We start from the raw sequence: 20415 nt of genomic DNA on the forward strand, positions 1-20415 counted from the left end.
ATCGTGTCAGGTCAAGAAGAAGGGAGAAGCGTTGGTAGTGTCTCCTAAAGCTCACTTCGTAGCTCATGCCAAGCGGAAAGATCCAGAGGGCCGTTTTATTATGGTTAAGCGGGAGATTAGAGGCTCCAAAATTACATTGGTTTCGGTTTATGGCCCCAACGAAGCGCAAGACCTTTTTTGGGAGCAGACAAAATCATAAATCATGGCATTCACTGAGGGGGCCCTTGCAGTGGGTGGGGACTTCAATATGGTTCTTTTTCCAGACATGGATAGGAAATCTGATCGCTCTAGCACTAATAGGCGAAACCAGAGGAAGATGGCTGCCTCCTTTCATAGGACAAATGAAGCACTGGGCCTTGTTGACTCCCACTCTACACGGCAGGGATGTAATCCCTTATTACCTTTTTTTCTAGACCCACTCTTCTTTCTCCAGGATCGATTATGTCTTAGTCGACCGTAGGCTCCGTGAGAGTATCTCCGACTTAGGGGTAGACCACGACCTTGTGAGAGTCCATATAGGGCTCCCTGCGGCTTTGCGTGGGGGTTCGGGATGGATGCGCAACGACATCTTATTGCATGACAAGGAGCTATCGCAAGACTTGTTGGCAGCCTAAAAAGAATATTTTGCAAACAACGACACTGGGGAGGTGGGAGAGGCCAGTGTCTGGGAAGCCTTAAAAGCCACAATTAGAAGGGTCATCAGGATGGGGGCAGGAAGGAAGCGTGAGAGGGATAGAGAGGAGAGAGGGTCCTTAGGGGTAAAATAGAGACCATCCAGCTGGGGGGCAAATTGAGGTCCCAGATGCTCCCGGGTACATGGGCTGAGCTCCAACAGCTCAAGGCGAAACTGTCCACGCTTGTGGTGGGTCGAACCAAGAGGAAACTAGCTTTTCTAAAGCAAAAATATTTGGAGAAGGGGGAAAAGTCGGACAAGATCCTTGCGTGGAAATTAAGGGAACTTAAAAATAGCAGGAGAGTCCATGCTCACTCACGGAGATGTTAAATGTCTTGACGACGCAGGGATAGCAGAGCTGTTTTGCCAGTATTATGAGAGGCTCTATACTTCAGAATATTCAGGGGATGGATCGGATGCAGCTGGGTTTATGGAGTCGCTCCCAATCCCCTGCCTTCCCCCAGAAGCTTTGGGCGCTCTGGAAAACCCCTTATCATCCCAGGAGGTTGTCGATGCGATAATCTCCATGAAAAGTGGTACTACCCCGGGTGATGATGTCTTCACAGTTTCCTTCTATAAGTCCTTCCGCTCCACTCTCGCTCCTTTTTTGGCTAAGTTGTTTAATGCATCCCTTCGTTCAGGAGCCCTTCCCCAATCCATGCTTTCCGCCCGTATAGTCGTGATTCCCAAGGAGGGGAAAGACCTTACCCAATGCTCTTCCTACCGACCCATTTCTTTACTCAATACTGATGTTAAGATTTTGGCGAAGCTCCACGCCAATAGGTTGGGCAATCATGTTCCGTCATTGTTCCATGGGGACCAAGTCGGTTTCATCCCGGGTAGACAGGGGTCAGACAACATTAGAAAGACGCTGGACCTTATCCACGACACCTCGAGTAACAACATCAAAGCCTACCTTTTGTCAGTCGACTCGGAAAAGGCCTTTGAGAGGGTCGAGTGGCCATATATGGGCAAGGTCTTGCAAAAGATGGGTCTGGGCGAGAAATTCTGTGGGTAGATTGCCTCCTTGTACAATAGCCCAGTGGCAAGGGTAGCAGTGAATGGTGTAGTTTCCGCCCCGCTCCTCCTCTCCAGGGGAACTAGTCAGGGGTGCCCACTCTCCCCCCGCCTTTATGCTCTAGCAATGGAGCCACTCGCTATAGCGATTCGGCAACATAAGGGGATTACAGGGGTCAGGGTCGGGGATCTAGATTTTAAACTCTCTCTATTTGAGGATTACATCCTGGCCTATCTCACCAATTTGAGTGTGTCGTTCCCCAAGCTCCTGGGCTTGATTTACAACTTTGGGACCTTCTCGGGGCTCAAAATAAACCCATCAAAATCCTGTATTATGCTAATGGGGGACTGTGACCGAGATACTGGGGGGAGTGAGGCTGCCTGTGGGGAGAGAGTCGAGCGGAGGGCAATTGTATATCTGGTTGTCCTCGTCCTTAGGGACTTGGGTACCCTTTTTGAGCTGAACTTTCCCCCGATACTTGCTAAGATTGAGGTAGACCTCGACCGGTGGGCGCCTTTAACCTTATCGTGGTTTGGTCGTATGGTATCCATTAAAATGAATATACTTCCTTGTCTCATGTATCTCTTTACGTCTCTCCCGGTCAAGATCCCAGAAGCCTTTTTTAGATCCCTGCAGTCCATGACCCAGCGGTTTATATGGAAGGGCAAAAGACCAAGAATTAAGCACTCAGCCTTGACGCTCCTGAGATCCCTGGGGGGGTTTGGGCTCCCGGACTTTCGCTTATATCATAAGGCAGCCCAGCTTAGAGTTATGTTGGAACATATGAAGGATGAGTTGCATACCCATTGGGCTTACATTGAAGATACTAATATGCTCCCAAGGAAAGTCAGAGATTTTTTTATGGTCATCGTTTCATGACCTCCCCAATCGAGTGAAAACTCACCCGACATTGTCAGTCTTGTGGGCTCTATGGAAAAATACCAAAGGGAACCGGGCTCTCTTGTCCTGGCCATCCCCTTTGTCCTCCTTGTGGGGTCCCCCCCTCGATTTGGGTAATAAAGGCCTTCGAAACACGCAGCAGTGGCCGGACGCGGGCCTAGAGCGTGCTGGCCAGCTCTTCCGCCAGGATAGATTCATTGACTATGAAGCACTGGCTGAGGCTTTGGAAGATGCCCCGATGTCTGTTTTTGACTACCTCCGCGTTAAGGGTTTCCTAACCAGTTCCCAATGGCAGGAGCACCTCGCTCGTCCCCTCAAACTCCTTGAAAGAGTAATTGCTGATTCCTCCACGAGGAAGGGATCCCTGTCTAGAATCGATGGTGTCTTAAACTCGACGCATTTGTCAGGTAGGCAAGGGTTCGAGAAACTATGGGATTATAGGCTCGGGAGGGTGATGGACGACACCACCTGGGCTACACTCTGTGGGGCTTTCTTCTCGGGTACACTGTACACGGCTGCAATGGAACACAATTTTAAGATTCTGCACATGTGGCACCTCCCCCGGTGAGTTTGTCAAGGATGTTTCCCGGGGTCTCTCCCTTTTGCCCCAGAGAGTGTGGTCAGCGAGGTACTTGGTACCACTTGTGGTGGGAGTGTCCGCATGTGCAAATCTTTTGGGCAGAACTGTTGAGCTGGATTATGGATATCATGGGCACTACTCTTGAACAGCGCCCCCGCGAAGTTCTTTTTGGTGTTCCGTCCCCGGACACAGATTCAGAGGCCCTCCCGAAAGTGATTCAAAGCATGCTGAGAGCTGGTAGACTAGCTATAGCTCAGAACTGGAAGAGTGGTGCAGTGCCTTCAAAATCAGAATGGCCTGCCAAACTGTGGACAATTTTCACCTACGAGAAGTTGTCGGCACTAGCCCATGATACAATGGAATCCTTCCTTTTGGACTGGACCTTGGTGCTCCTTCACGAGGACTGTGGTGCACTGAGACTTTGATCCTTTCTCCATGGTGAAGCCCCTGCCCATCGGCCTATGTTGACCTACGTGCTCTTTCACCCAGCCTGCTGATATATCTGAAACCCATGGCGTCAGTCGATAGCTGTCTCTCGATCCCTAAGGGGGGGCGAGGGTGAGGGAGGGAGGATTTCTCTATTCTACTTGTTCTGTGGTGGTTTCTGTCAAAATATTCAATAAATTCTAAATGGGAAAAAAAAGGCAAGGTAAGACCACAAAGAGCAAGGTATATGTCTCTGATAAAGGAGGCTGCCTGCTAGGGTGGTTTGAACAAAGGGACATGGGACTAACCATTGATCCCAAGGAACCGGGTTGTGTCTCCACCATAACCACTAATCCAGAAGAAAATATAAAAGACCTGTTTAGAGAAGAACTTGGTTGTTTCAAAGGCAAATGTCATAGGATTAAATTGAAGAATGGTTCCACTCCCGTTATTGCAAAAGCAAGATGTGTCCCAATTGCACTAAGGGAGGAAGTCACTAAAGAAATTAAAAGACTTATTGAAAATGACATATTGAACCCATAGAAGCCTCTGAATGCTGTTCTCCTGTGGTGGTAGTAGTGAGGAAACCGAATGGCGGTGCTCGTCTGTGCATTGATCTCAGAGCTCTTAATAAATGTGTTGTCATTGACCGCTTTCCCCTACCAAACATTGGAGAAATGGTCAGCCTCAGAGAAGGTGTCAAGATATTCTCTACCCTCGATTTGGCCTCTGCTTACCATCAGATAACATTACACCCCAATTCCAGAAGCCTCGCCACATTTATTACCCAAGATGGCACATTCTAATTTAAAAGAATGACTTTTGGTTTGATATCAGCGCTGCATTCTTTCAGAGAATGAGTGAGCTTTTGGGAGGCATCCCAGAGGTATTATTCTATCAAGATGACATTTCAGTTGTTGGATCCTCCATCCATGTTCATGGCAACAAACTCAAAATGGTGTTTACAGTAAAGCAGGTCTCACATTGCAAAAAGCTAAATGTTGTTTCAGAACATCTCGTATTGATCATTTAGGTCACCAATTGTCAGAAAAAGTAATAGCTCCCAGATAAGGTTTAATTTCAGCTATCCTACAAGCAACTCCACCAAAGAAGTTATATTGCTTTTGGGATCGGTAGGTATTATTTTAAATGTATAAGACATTTCTCAGATAAGTGTTTTAATATTAGGGGTCTGTGCAAAAAGGGTCAGAATTTTGATTGGAACTTAGCATGTGACAACAAATGTAATGAAATAAATCAGGCTATTGTGAATGCCCCCAAATGATCATCCTTTGACATCAACAAAGATACCTACATCATGACTGGTGCTAGCAATACTGGTTTAAGAGCTGTACTCATGCAAACTTCAAAACATGGTTACACGATTATAGCTTTTTCTTCTAAGGCTTTAAAAGAGGTGGAACAAAGATATTCTGTAATTGAAAAAGAGGCTGTATCTGTAATATGGGCCATAAAGAAATTCAGGACCTTTTTATGGGGGAGAACATTCACCATTGTGACTGATCACACAAAGCTGGTTTCCATATTAATGTCCAAAGGCTTGGATGGTATATCGAGAAGAATAATGAACTGGGTAACGTGAATCCAAGGTCATGATTTTGTGATTAATCACATATCGGGTAAAGAAAATGTAATGGCAGATTATCTTTCAAGGTTTTCAGGGAACAACTGTGACGCAGACCCAAAAGAACCAGCACAAGAGGTATTGTGGGTATGTATCGCGTGTGTAACACGAGATGAATGGGTACATTGTATGAATAATGATCTAGAACTCCAAAAGGTGAAAGAATGTGTTGTAAATGAATGGGTGGATTGGACTCCAAACAAAGGTTTAGGAGCATTCCACAAAATAAAAGATGAATTAAACGTTGAGGGTACACACGTGTTAATAGCTGGTAGAATCACTACTCCATGGGGTATCAGGAAGAAACTCATTGAAATAACACATGAAAGTCACATGGGTATGTCTAGAACCAAAGGTGTGCTCCATACTGATTATTGGTGACGAAGTTTGACATGGAGGTTGAAAAAGTGATAAGGATTTGCAATACATGCTGCTTTATACAACCTTTGAAACCTATAGAACTACCTAAGTTCCCTTGGGAATATATAGCATTGGATGTATTAGGTCCCTTAACATCCGAGAGGGAAGAAAGAAATATGTGATAGTGATGGTCAAATGGGTATGGGTAAGATCATGTATTGAGGTAGGCTCTAAAGCAGTAACCACATTTATGGATGATATATTCCAGAGAGAGGGCATCCCTAAAACTATTATCACAGACAATGTTGTTCAATTCACATTAAATCTGATGAAAATATTCTTGGAGAACATGGGAATTGAACATCATAAATCATCACTATTCCACCTCTCACCCAATGGCATAGTGGAGAGGTTCAACAGGACGCTAATGCAAAGCATTCACATGTCTATTCAGGGAGGAAGAGATTGGGAGCAGCATGATATAGAGAAACCGTTCTAGGTCAAAAGACCTTTTAAAAAAAACAAAACAAAAAAAGATCGATTTAGAAAGACCTCTGTAACCGCAAATAGCGGTCTTTCTAAATCATAATGTCAGCCCCGGCTATGTACACGAGTTCGCATAGGGGCTGAGAGGCTCACCAGGACCCAGAAGAGCCATCTCGGGAGTGTAAGGTATGTGCATGTCTGTGTGTGAGTGTGTTTTGTGCTGGGAAGGGGCAGTGGGTGGGGAAAAGAGGGACTCAGGGGGGTTAAACCCCCCGATTAAGAATACGACCTGCAGGAGAGGGTGGGGGTCCCCTTGTCAGGGGCGAGGGAGGTGCTTTGGGGGGCACAGAAAGTGATATTGACACATTTTAAAGCTGCCACAAAAACGGCTGTAACAAGACAATCTTTTTTGTGTTTGGTTTTAAAATGCGGTAATAACACATGGAACCAGATAAACTTGCTTTACCATATAGATTGACGCCACATGCCACTATGTGATTAACCCCATTTGAAATTTTGAGAAGAAAAGCAGTCACTCACGCCTGCCCCCACTCCCTCGGTTGGGAAGGATGAGATTCATGGAGTGGAATGAGTTGGAGTTGGAAAAAAGGTTCAAAAGAAATCTGAGGTGTCAAAAAATGGTACAATAAAAAATGTAGCACAAGATTGTCAGGAGTTGAAAATGGTGACCAAGTCTGGGTTTGCAGAACGGTAAGTGTACTTGAAAGAGAAAGTACATTCTCTGGCCCAATTAAGGTATATCATGTGTTTCATAATGTGGTCATATTAAGTGATGGAAGGACTTGGAATAAAAGCAGAATATCCACTCAACCTAAATGGTTTATATAGAGGGACAGAGATGTGTTATATCCTGTCATCAAATGTATTTAGCTATTTAAATGAAATATATGTATTTGCCTTATATGGGGATTGCTTGCTGTATGGTGTAACATATAAAATGTATATTCATAACTGCTGCACATAAACATACTGTGATCCATATATGGGCATAAACAGTTTGGTAACTCGGACAAATAAACATGTTATGACTTTTGTGTCAACTGTACAGATAAACATGTTGTGTTCTAATGATTGGTTTAAGGTTGCATCTTTCTGTTGTTGCCATGCCTGTGACAAATCATAATAAACTTGTTTTGTAATCGCCTTGGAGATTTAGAATCTTCACAATGTTCTATTACACTGTATACACGTGTGAACCAACCTTCTGGGGCTGAAAACCTGCTACAGCAGGAGGGCTTCATTCTTTATGAAAATCTTTATGAAAATAAATACTTTATTTGGAGAACGTACCTGGCTCCTGGAAGTCCTCTACTTCTGTTACTTTAATAAAATACTGTGCATCATGTCATCTAAGAGTTCATGTCCTCCTTCTGACCCGCCACAATGTATGTTGATGTTTTTAATTGTGTCAATTTTTTAAATAATGTTTGTAATAAAAAGCTGTATTATTGAAATATTGTGGTCAGTAGTCATGTGTTTTCAAAAGTGGATCCATAAATATGGAAAATAGGGTCTATATGTAGATTCATGAATTAAGTCTGAACCTTTTCTTTGTGTGTCACAGATCACATATGCCCTAAAGAACACTCCAGCGCCTAGAGTTGGTTCACAGAGTTGTACTGAATTGTTATGCAGGGCACGAGGGCCGCCCCTCTTTCTCTAATGTAGTTGTAGCATGTTCCTCCCTAGCCCAGGTGTCCTTATTCCCTCGGTTAGTAGGCATAGCTTGTTTATTTTATTTATTTATTTATTTTTACATTTGACAAGCGCCTATCAGCCCGGGGGCATCGGGGCGCTGTTTTAAGGAAGTGTCTTAGTTACAGGGGTGAAGTTGGTGCAGGGTTACAATAGTCAGTACAAGGTTACAAGGGATGAGTGACTTACATTAGCCCGTACATGGATGGTTGCCTTACATTAGCTGACCCCTACTATCTGTCTTCTAACTGTTGGTGGATTAGGTCCTAAAGGCAATAGCCTTATCTATCTAAGCTCCCTCCAGGACCTCCTAGGCTGGGCCTATGCAAACAATTGTGTTAGTGCTAAAGGGATTGTAGGTTGTGCCTTACAGACTCTGAAGCCCCACTCTGACCTGTTCTTCTCATGCCCTGATGTTCTTTTCCTGTCGCTCACTCCCCTGTCATTACTCTCCTCCTTCCACTCCTCCCCTCCTTCTCTCTGGGTACTTTTCCATCTGTCACTCCAGTGTCTCTTTCTCTCCTACCTTCTGCCCCCACCCTCTGATCTTACTCCCCCCTACTCGATCTCTCTATAGTACTACTCCCTGCTTCAACTATTACTCCCTCATCCACACTACTACTCCCCCTCCACACTACTACTTAGTCACCCTCCTTTTACTCTCCAAGAATTTACCATTCACTCTATAGTCTATTTTATCACACTCATGCACCTAGCATACATGCAAATTCATCACACACTATCACTGACTCTCACCAACCAATACCTCACCTTTTCTTCTAAATGCCTCCACACTCTGGTCCACCATTCTGCCTCCTACTGGTCTCTTGGTCTGCTACCTTCTCCTCATCTAACCTCACATAAACAACCCACAACGTCCTGTTTCCTGTCCCTCTTCTTATCATCCCCCTCCTTCTCTCATTTGACGGCTGGCTCCAACCAATCTAATCTTGTCTTCCCCGCCCATCAAAGGTTACAAATAGGGGGCTAGGTCTAGCCCATTTCTTCTGTTCGGGGCTGCCGTGTTGTATTACTGGTTGCCTGCAGTGCAGAGTGTCCTAGGTTGTGTTAGAGGGCTACCTTGTGGTGAAATTCCCAGCAGTTAAGTGATCGTCCTGCTTTTGGTGTAAAAGTCACTCTGCGTTAAGTCCAAAATGTATTGTCCCTGTTAGTGCTGGTGTGGTTGGTAGTGCACCACGCATGCTAATCTTGGGGAGCAGGGTGTGGCATCCCTGGCGGTTGCACAGGCTCTCGGTAACCTGGTTCACTTCCTCTCTCTCTTCTTGTTCCTGGGGATTGGGAGACTGGAATTCTGTGGCATGAGGTGCGGTGGGTCGATGTCTTGCGGGCGGTCTGCGCAGACTTCAGCTGCCTCTTTAATGGGTCTAACAGAAAGTGAAAGAAACTGGCCAACATGCTAGCAAAGAGTTATGGGGTGAACCAGATGATACTCGCAAGAAACATCCAGGCCCTTGGGGAGGAGATATGGACTGGGTCCCTCCCAACTGCTACCTTACCCTTCTGGGCTAGGAATGGCTGATTTTCCAGCTTGGTAGGCCTCCCACACTAGGCTGAGAGGGAACTCTATTCCCCCCTTTACAAGGTCAGTTTACCGATCTGGCATACTTCCATACTTTCTTTTAGGTCCTCCTCATCCCCTAGCACATCGAGATCCCCAGATAAGAATCTAAATTTGCTTGTTTGGCCCCAGCTCTATGCTCAACCCAAAATGAGTAAGTGTGTAGGGCCAAGATCCACCTAAGAGGGTGTGATCAGTAAAAAGTTTGAATTGTCGACCTGTTAAAGAGTACCTTAAACTAAACACGGCCTATCCTATAGCTAGACAATCCAGTGTGATGATGAATACTGTCTTTTACGGAGGAAGAGCTTCTGGCTTTTTAACATTATAGGTTTTTCGTCTCTCTCCTGTCCCTGACTAAAGGAATAAGGGTCTGTCTTCAAGATAAAATCTTTGCGGAAATCAGGCATTGCTAGTTAAGGGCTTTTACAAAGAGCATTCTTGCAGCTGTCAAAGGATTCCTGGGCCCGTGGATCTTATCAGATGACGTTAAGGTGACTCTGGACCAGCTTGTGTGTTAAGGGTTCAACTTTTTACGAAAGGTCTAGAATGATCCTTCTATAGGAGCCCACCAGGCCAAGGAAGGGGCGTACATCTATTTCTGTGATTTATCTTGCTACTCTCAACTTTGACCTGTTGGGGCAAGACTTGTCCATTGATGATATAGAATCCTAGGTATTTAACGAACGATTAAGGCTAAGTGGCACTTGGCTGGATTGGCAGTGAGATGTTCTTTCCCCTCACCCCCCTTTAGTAGCAACAGTACTCCCAATGTCATGTGGCCTGTAACTGCAAATGAAGTAACTTGAAGACTGAAGAACAAAGCTGCATTTCTTCTACCTATATGTGGCATCTTGGTACATTTGGGTGCCAACAGCCAGGCAAATGAGCTGCGGAAGCAGCAGCAGCTTTGGTCAAAGACTGAAGGCCAATGTTCACATTGTTTACAATGTTGTCTTTAGTGCCGTTGGGTAAGGTGCAGAGGACCTTAAGTGCAACTGAATAACTTTTTTTAAAAACTGCCAGGGCTCCAAAAGCCCTGCTCTACCTGAATTGTAACAGCCAGGCTGCATTTTGAGGTAACCACACACACGGTTTTGGCTTCTCCTCATAACCTCCAGCAGTACAATGTTTCTCTGACTCATCACCTTCACCAGTGTCTCGACCACACACCAGCTTGTTTGTAGATTTTCTTCATCTACACCACGACAGCAGGTGCATCACCGGAGACCATGCATGCCCAGCCACCACCAGCTTCTAAACTTGTAGGGGCTCTAAGCGGTTAGTGTTGGCTTGTGTCCAGAAAAGCTAGATTTACAATTGATTGATTGATTGATTGATTTATAGAGCGCTTTACACCAAGGCGCTGATACGAGGTTCCCCTGCATTTTGCATTAATCTGGAATAGCATCTGAAAATCACTGCACCTGGCATGTTGTGCCTATACTTCATATTGTGAATAGCGCCGCAAGGCCAGTATCCAGCTCAGCAAATCCAAAGCCAGACACTAGCTCCCATCGATTTCAACGGGAGACAAATTACTAATCGCAGGTACCCAAGTGCCCGATGCCGTACCACTGTTCAAACTTAGTAAGTTAAGGTATCTTTCAGGAAAAAGTGAAAAGTACAGGCGCAGCTCGCTAGAGGTGCAGTTTTGGACTTCCAACCTCGCAATCACACACCGCTCTGCACATCGTAATCTGAAGCAATACTGGTAACGGATAGACTTTGACACAGATGTACCGTCAAGCAACAATTCAATCAAATGTTATCAAAGTACCGCTGTGAATCTCTGAAATGTATTGAATGCGCTGTTATTCGTTATGCCTTGAAGAGGCTGACGTCAAATGGAAACCTAGAACCCTGCAGTGCTGTACATCGAGGCACTTCTCAGCACTAGGAGGCCTTACCAACATTAGAGGAGCACTTTACAAATGTCTTGTAATAGGTGATACTATGGAAATTGCTAAATCTTTCTGATTGCAATCAACATTTTAATGCATCCTTACCTAGCTTTAAAATGTTTTTGCACAATTGGAAACAATTGGTTATCTCACTTAATAGTTAGAAACGTTTCAGGCTTTAATACTGTAAACACAACATAGTGCAAGATGGATTCCTTCCATTTTCAATTAAACTGACCTTGACAAAAGTGGATACGGTGTGTATGGTTCGAAGGTTCTTGAGGACTGCTTGAGCAAGATTAGCCACGCTGATCCCAAGGGCCCAAGGTGCATTCTCCTTCATCTTCCTTGCCTCCACGGCGCTATTCCGGGGAAAATTGTGCACAGTGTGAGAAATGCATTCCCAGGCCTCCACCAGGCTAAACATGGCATTAAAAAGATCACAAGATTCCCACGTAGAATCTAGTCTTCATCCACATTATAATGGTTTGGTTTCTTAACAATTTCGTGAATAGTGGATCACTCAATGGATCAGGTAGAGAGACTCCATGGAAGAAAAAAGCGGTAAAGGCCAAAGGCGAGACAGAATCCAGCAGTAAAGTGGTCTCTCAGCATAAAACCTATCTACGTTCACCTTGTAGTGTAAACCTTTTTTAGCAGTTATTAAAGCAGCTTTACTTCCGGGTCAGATGAAATATATGGTAGCCTATTTCTTGGCTCCATTCGTCCCCCTTTCTGGTGCACTCATTTCTTCTGTAATGGCTTGACAGGTGAAGAACAATGGTCTGGAGGGTTGCCCAGAGCGATGCCAGAAGTTAAGATTAATTCTAAACCCTCCAGCCATCACCTCTTTTGCTTTGCTATTGTCACCCCGAGTGGGACGGGTATGCCCAGTCGTGGGTCCCATGCCTGCTGGGCCTATAGACCCAAGCTATTCCTCACTGATGACGCCCAACAAGGCTGAAACATGTCTGGGGATGCTTGTGGTCTCGGGCAGAAGGGATGTGACCTAGCAGTTCGGGCTGGACTACCCCTTTGGGGGTGGGACCAAGCCTGATTTGCATATGGTCTTTCCCCTTTTATAATGGCTTGGCAGGTGAAGAACGATGGTCTGGAGGGTTGCCCAGAGCGATGCCAGAGGTTAAGATTAATTCTACACCCTCCAGCCATCACCTCTTTTGTTTTGCACTCATTTCTTCTGGCACCCAATGTGCTGCAACACAACATCCTTGGGGCTGTGATATGGAAAATGGTTAATTGTGTGAAAATGCCACATTGAGGAGGCATGTTTAACCTCTCAGTCTCTTATAACCCTGAGAATCTATGCCCTGCAGAGTAGAAGGAATCTCATTGCATTTGTATAAAGCTCAATCCTCTCCTATAGGCCCCTGTAGATAGGAAGATAGCTCAGTAAGTTAATCGCTTGTCGCATACATGGAGCCCATGTACTTTTAAAGTTTGAATCCTGGCAGCACTTCCTGTTTCTGAGGCTGATACATTAAATGCTATTGCAGTGGGTAATAATAACACCTATGGTTACATCAGTGCCTAGAGGGGGGAGGAATCGAGCACGAAGCGCTATATAGATACATGATGTTATTGTGATTATTCCGTTAGGGATTCCTGCTACGATAGCTCCTTTGCAAAGACATTACCTGTTTGGTCAACAACCATAGCAATGCTATAATGTACACAAATACTTAGCCACATTGCTCCCTTCAAAATGCAAAATAATTGTAGGAAAATCATAGGCCTACGACAACAGAAGAAAGCTGTGAGAAAAATAAAACTTTACTCACCGTAGTGAATACTGTGCACCTAGTCGTCCATACTCCACTTTGCTTAATATTATGGAATGTCTTCTTCAGGAAGGGAGCAGGATCAAAGTATGTTACACACGAGTATTAATGTTACAAACAGTGCCGGGTAACATGCACAGACACGTCGTCCACGCGCAGGACCACTCTCATGCATGATACTGGCCCCATCCATTAGTGATGTTATCAATGTACCTATGTTGGGTACATTTTAAACGGGAACAGATGGAGGAACACATGGAGCAATTTGGACTATGGACTCGGAGTACAGTCGTCACTACATAGCTTTTTCCTTACTACTATGTCCTTCTCCCTTTCCTCCATAGAGATTTCCGAGCACCTCCAACCTATGGGAGGAGAAAGACTAGAGTGACAGGAAATCTTTCAATAATAACCAAAAATATTACTCAGAGTGGCCTGCCCAAAATCCACTCTGAAACTTGAGTCCATAGCGTAGCGCTTAAAGAAGGCAATGGGGAAAATCCATGCAGACGTTTCTGAGGGAATGTGTTTTTGAAAAGCCACTGATGCAAAATTGTCTCCTAGCAAATAAGTATGCAACATCTTGGGCCAGGGAATGTTCGTGAGTTTATAAGCATCCAAACTGTAAGAGACCACCTACCACACACATTAGGCTTTGAATGCCTTAGAGCTAGGGGACATTTCCAGTTGGTCAGAAAGAGATTTGTACAAGTTGAAATCTTCTTGGTATTGGCCAGGTAAAATTTGAGAGATCTGCTCACATTCCGATTCTGCAGAATCGTTTTCCAACTCTGAGTCCTGGTTTGAAAAACATATCATGAGGCATATTGTCTGCATAACTTAAAAATCGGAAACCATTTTCATCTGGAAGGAAGGATGAGTATGGAGAACCACCTTATTCTTTTTAAAGGATAAGATGCTAAGAAGGGCTTCTCAGACCAAAGGACCTGTAATTCTCCTGTCCTCCAGCCTGAAGTGACAATTACCAGAAAAGCTGTTTTGCATTATACACATTTCAGATTTGCCAAAGCCTAGGATTCACATGTTTTATGCGTTAGTGTAGAAAGTACCACATTTAAGTCCAAAATAGGGCGAGGAGTATGCAACTGAGGGAAACACTCAAAGTGTCTTGTAACCACTGGGTTACTTAGAATGATAATATTAGACTTCACATTAAGATGAGACTGAAGGGATGAAATGTAGGTCCTACAGGATTCTGATGTTGTACGTGACCTCTCCAGGTCTGTAATGAAAGAAAGGCAATTATCTTTTCTTTCATTACATTGCTTTTCAGTAGGCTGATGTCGTTCTCTATGCAACAATGGCAAAACCAGGTCCACTTGATCCCATACCAAGACTATTCGATTGTTTTCGGCTGCCTTAAGCATTTCAAGATTTTTCCAATGAAAACCCCATTTATGCAAAGGTAAGGTCTTCAGTGGCCACAGCACTAGAGGCATCAATTGAGGGGGATGGGTGAAGAAATCAACTCTCTGCTCAGAGAACATTGGCACAAGTGTCCATGGAGGTCGGTACAGCAGCTGCAGCAGACGCCCCAAATACAGCAGATGCACAAAACAGTGTCTGTTGTTGGGCAATTCCTTTGCTCCCTTTGGCCACACGCGAAATCAACCAGAGGGAACACTGATACACAGTTTGGTGGCCAAACCAAAACTACCAAGTTTGCAGGCAGGTTCACAACAAATGCCCATGACCCCTGCTCGGTTCAACAATCCTTCCCCAGTTTGCAAGTCCAGCTTAATCCAAGGATCCCTCATGGGTCGTGAACACCATACACCCTTGCTGCACAACACTTACAAGAAGGGGAAAGTACCACCAGGGTGTCCACAAAGTCGGCATAAAATCCAGGACGGCCACAAGGCCTCTTGAAGGGTTATTCCAGCCCCTCCCAGTCACTCAGGCCTAGGTGATCCCAGAGAGCCCACCCAATCCGAGGGCATTCCACATTAAAGGCTATGGAAACCTGGAGGAGGGAGTGCCACTAGAGAGAGAAGGCAACACAATATTGGCAAGTACACAGAGGAGACTGGAGAAGAGCTTGTGGACCAGAGGGTGCGAGAAGGAAGCAGAGAGTTTGTGAGACCAGAGAGAGAGAAGCAAGTGGAAGGAGAGTCTGTGGGAACACAGATGAAGACGAAAGTGGAAAAAAGAGTTTGGAAGACCAGAAGGGAAGAAATAATTGGATGGAGGGTTTGTGGGGAGATGACGATGGAGATGGTGCAGCAATTAGGGACTGGATGGATAGAGAAGAAAGGTGGCAGATCCTACCAAGAGATGGGGGTAGAGGACAGATTGCAGCTGGCGAATATCACAAGAAGGAATTTGGCAATGGAGAAGAGACTGGAAGCAGAGCATACAAAGCATACAAGAGGATGCATAGCATACAAAGAGGAGGATGTTGAGAATAGAGAGAAGACCAGAGGAGGAGAACATCACAAGGAGATGGTTGGCAAAAGAGAGGACATTGGAGGTGGTGAACACCAAGTGGGAATCGAGAGAAGGTTGGTGGTGGAGAATATAAGGAGGAGGTTGGGAATAGCAGGTAGACTGGTGCATACGCATATCAGAAGGAGGATGAGGTGGAAAGAATTGAGGGTAATGGCAGGGAAAGATAACAGAGGGAAGAGGTAAAGAGTTGGTAGGAGATTGGACAGAAAGAGGAGCTTGACAAAGAGTGATGATACCAGAGGGAAAAGGACAGAGTAAGAGAGGAGCCTGACAAAAAGAGAGATCAAAGGGGAGAGGATAGACTAAGAGTGAGAGTCGGCAGAGAGTGAGGTATCAAAGAAATGAGACTGTGCAGAGTGAAGAAACAAGATAGAAGGCACACTGTGCACACTAAAAGGATGCAGGCAACCCTACAACTGGGACTACCACTTTTGGGTCGGTTTTTAGAATTTTCCATTTGGTGACCATTTTCTGGCATGATGCTGGACCCCTGGAAAGCCCTCATCTTGTGAGAGACCACAACTCTCTCATGGGACAGAGGGAGAGTGAGAGAGAGAGAGAGTAGAGAGAGAGAGGAAGGGAGAGAGAAAGAGAGAGAGATAATAAAGAGATCACTCCTCGAGCATTACAAGGAAAGAGGGCAACTTGGGAGGTAGAGACCCCAGCAAGCTACATTGGTTTGCATCCCCCATCTTTATTACTTAGTCCAATCACGTACGAGACCCCTAAATAAAAGTGTCTTTTGTTTGAGTTCCTGGGCTCTGCTGCTTCTTCTTCCATTGTACCTGCATGATAGGTCATGCTAGGGCTAGGCCTCTGCGGATCTATGTGATTACTGCACTGTTTTTACTGTGCCCTGCAAACATTTCAACTTTGTTTTATTTTGACACCCATTTCACCCATATATATGCGGGGCGCGACCCCCCACATCGCCCCTACATGCATTAAATACTATACCCATCCCCTACATATATATGGGGTGTAAAGGGGGACGAAGTAAAAAAATAAAGTCGACATTTTCGGAGGGGCACGAAAAACGAAGCAGTAATTGTATAATCCCGCTTCTGCCAGAGCATAAAGCCAGTATATACTCTGCCAAGAACATTGCAGGAGTTAATTTCCCTGAGGAGGTTCTGCCGCTCTCCCTGGTACTTAGCTATTGACCAGGTTACACTTTCCGTTGTGTGACTTCATGATGACCTGCACTTTCTTCGGTCAGTGGACTTCTCCATTGCATGGCAGATGTGGAATGGGCAATTTAAGTGAATTTATCCTAATGATAGAGTTAGCCAGCGTGCCTGCTCTGCCCTGCCCATTCCTGGGAACAACAATCCATATGTTTGGAGGAAAGGAGTAAGAATGTAAGAGTGGGGAAGCTTCTGAAAGGGTCAGATAATCAAGGATAATAGTTCGTCTGAGAAGCAAATTACAGAATAACAAAATTATTAGCGCGCGCTCCGAGAAGTAGCTCGGAAGTAGCTGTTCTGCGTTCTGCCAGGAGACTCCGGGCTACAAGCTACGAGCTACGCGAGGGGAGGACCTCCTATGACGCCTATCCCGCCCCTAATCACTCTCAACAATTGAACTGAAGCCACGCCCCCTTTACTCCGCGTTAATAAAACAGGCCGGCCGCGCGCTCCTGCAAGCACGCTCCGAGAAGTAGCTCAGAAGTAGCTTTTCTGCGTTCTGCCAGGAGACTCTGGGCTACATGCTACGAGCTATGTGAGGAGAGGACCTCCTACGATGCCTACCCCGCCCCTAATCACTCTCAACAATGTAAAGGAATATTTGTGGACACTCTAAATTATTTATTCTTGGTTAATGAGAATTATAGTCTTTAATTTTATACTTTACTTCTTTTTAGTGAACTGAAGCCACGCCCCCTTTACTCAGTGTTAAAAAAACAGGCCGGCCGCACGCTCCTGCGCGCGCGCTCCGAGAAGTAGCTCGGAAGTAGCTGTTCTGCTGTTCAGCTGCGTCAGCTGTGGCACAGTGGCTTGAGAGGCTTTCTTTTTGTTTTGCCCTTTCTCTGCCCGTATGCGCTGAGTCCAAGATTCTTAGGTTTGTTGACGCATCTCCACACTTAGAAGTCTGAGGTAAGATTAAGTCTAAGGCATAGAGTTGTGAAGTCTGCTTATCGATACATGCGTTAAGTCATGCTCACAGGTTGTGTTGTGTACTGCATACTTGCTGTGTCTAGCTATCCGCACATATATGCACTCGTCAAGCTGGGTGGTTAATTACAGCTTGGGCAGATACTGAGTCAAGCTGTATAAGACTCCTCTGGTGTTAGTGTTAAATACATCTGCATAAAGGCACAAACGAAGAACGTAGTGAAAATCCTGTTGGGCTCACGTCCCTTTCGTTAGCCTTAATGTCTGTTTACAGAGGGAAAATAATTCAGAAAGCTACGTTTGTTCCTAAAATCCTGACACGTCGTGCAAGTATGGCATTGGCCATAGCAACAGCATTGCCTGGTGCGTCGGACACAGATGATGATTTAATTGAAGGTGCACAGCCGTGTACAAATGTCTGTGGTATTGCTTCAGATATGTGTAATACTGTTTTTCCTGTTTCCTCTCAAAGCCTGTACGAAGTGGATAGTACCTTGGTTCCTGATAATATGTTACCATGTGACCTAAATTCAAGCTTGTTCTTTGATAATACGCCCCCTATTTTTAGTACAGCGGATCAATCCTTAATGGGAACCACTCACATAACCAACCATAACAGAGGGTGAGGTCAATCAATGTTCTAATAATGTTAAAGTAAATATAGAAAATTAACATACTAGTGTGAATGGGCTCATGTTTATCGAGCTCAAGAAGCAGTCTAGACTGCTGAATGAAATTGTACTGGCATTAAGAGCCTTACCAGAACTGTGCTCTACTATAATGAATGAGTGGGAGGAAGAATGCAATAAAAAAACACTAAATTTGGATTTGGTACATCAAAACATTTGTGGTGGTGTCCTAACAGCAAGTACTCAAGAGGCTAGAAGTGTATCTATACTTATTTCTGACAACACAATCCTGGGCCAGGATGTTAGAAGCGCACCTATACTTATTTCTGATAACACAATTCTGGGCCAGGAAGAAGTATATGTACAACAGTCCAATGTAATTACACTATCAGATGGTAAGGAAGATAGTGAGAAGGTACGAAATATGTTGAATGAGCCTGTGTTAACAAAAATATCTAAAAAACAAGCGAAAAAAGCAAAAAAGCAAAAAAATGTTTCTCAGCCCAAGGGTTTAAACAACAGTTCGCGTAAGTTTATGAGAAATATAGACCTACGAGCTGCTTGCTTTATATATCACATGAAGGAACAGCTGAAATAGGAAACAAATCTGAGAAAGATTATACTGAGGGAGCCAATAGACTATCAGATGCTCTAAAACATAAACAGGCGACTGACAGGATTGATAATAATCTTAGGCGTATGGAAAGAGGCGTGGCCGACATCTTTAATATCTTTAAAAATCCAGAAATGCAGTCACGCCCCAATACACCGTCCTCAACTGGTCTCATGTCACCTTGTGTACCCCCTCACCTGATGAATGATAATGTGGTTTGTGTTGACGATTTGCAGTCATACGATGACTCTGGTCCTGTAGTTAGTGAAATCCTGAATATTCAAGCCAGAACTGGTACTCATATTCGTAGGGTTGAGCATGTCACGGTGAATGAATCTAAGGTGGTTGGATGTGTGACCCCTCTGAATGGTCTTACAGAGCAAGCTGTTTGCAGTATGTTTGAAAACATTTTAAATAAACAGAGACTGAGTGAAAACATGGTTGTTTTGTTGAAAGTTACTAAAAATATCCTGCATGAAGATAAATTGAGTGAAACCTTGGTTCAACCAGCAGGCGTGTCTTTGAATGTAGATTCTCGACCCATAAATGAAGAACGTGTGCAGACCCAGAAGGGTCTTACAGAGCAAGATGTCTGTTGCTTGGTCGAAAACATCTTAAAAAAACAGAAGCTGAGTGAAAACATGGCTGCCTTGCCGGAAGTTACTAAAAAAATCCTGCATGATGATAATCTGACTGACACCTTGGATCAATCATCATGCGGGTCCCGAAATGTAGACTCTCGACCTATAAATGAAGAACGTGGGCAGACCTGTAAGTCAGAAACAGAAGCAGTTACAAATGGAACAGGTCATGGCCTTGACGGGGTCTCAGAACATACTCTGGGAACTATGGTTGATAATATCCTAAAAAAGAAATTTGTCACAAGTTGTAATGGTTATGCTCTGATTGAACCCAACGAAAACACATCGTCAAGGGACTTTGTAGACACTACTTATATGACGGATGGCCTATTTGAACCTCCATGCAGAATGCCCATCGTTAACAATGGTCACGTGCCAACGCGACATAGTCTGCAGAATGATCCGCCACTTGGGTATTTAAGGCCACCGGCTTTTCCAGATGAGCATAGTTTAATTATGTATTATGTACTTGAGGAAGGCGGTCCTAGTTTCTTGAATAGACCATATGTATTGAATTTATTTAATGAAATCCCTGAACTTTGCCTGATAACATCGGCGGATATACAACTTGTGGACTTCATCCATAATCTGAGATATGATTATGTACGGCTGATCATCAAATCTCCCCTGATTAGAGCACTTCTCTTGAAGGAGGTGGGCTCGCTACAGAGGAGGGGCTTTGATATTATACCCTACAATAATACATTCAATCATAAGCCTCCACAGACAAAAAAGATGTACAATGGAACCTCTGAGACTAGAACATCTGAAATCCCACCTGTACGAAATGAAGGGATTGAGGTTATTAATGAAGCAAAGTCCTGTCTAAAGGATATGCAAGAGTGGCGCTGGCTTGCACTTTC

At 44.6% G+C, this 20415-nt stretch overlaps 1 protein-coding gene across 1 annotated transcript in view; it reads right to left on the reverse strand.

The window, feature by feature from the left end:
• Positions 1 to 20415, reverse strand: part of LOC138503604 (L-lactate dehydrogenase B chain-like) — a 595281-nt gene that overhangs the window by 45201 nt on the left and 529665 nt on the right. Inside the window, exon 9 of the mRNA XM_069623460.1 lies at positions 11526 to 11649. Within this exon, the coding sequence (XP_069479561.1) occupies positions 11526 to 11649 (124 nt within the window). The remainder of the gene's footprint in view (positions 1 to 11525; positions 11650 to 20415) is intronic.

The sequence above is a fragment of the Ambystoma mexicanum genome, chromosome 11 (genome assembly GCF_040938575.1).
Source record: "Ambystoma mexicanum isolate Mex_15411 chromosome 11, UKY_AmexF1_1, whole genome shotgun sequence".
Lineage (NCBI taxonomy): Eukaryota > Metazoa > Chordata > Amphibia > Caudata > Ambystomatidae > Ambystoma > Ambystoma mexicanum.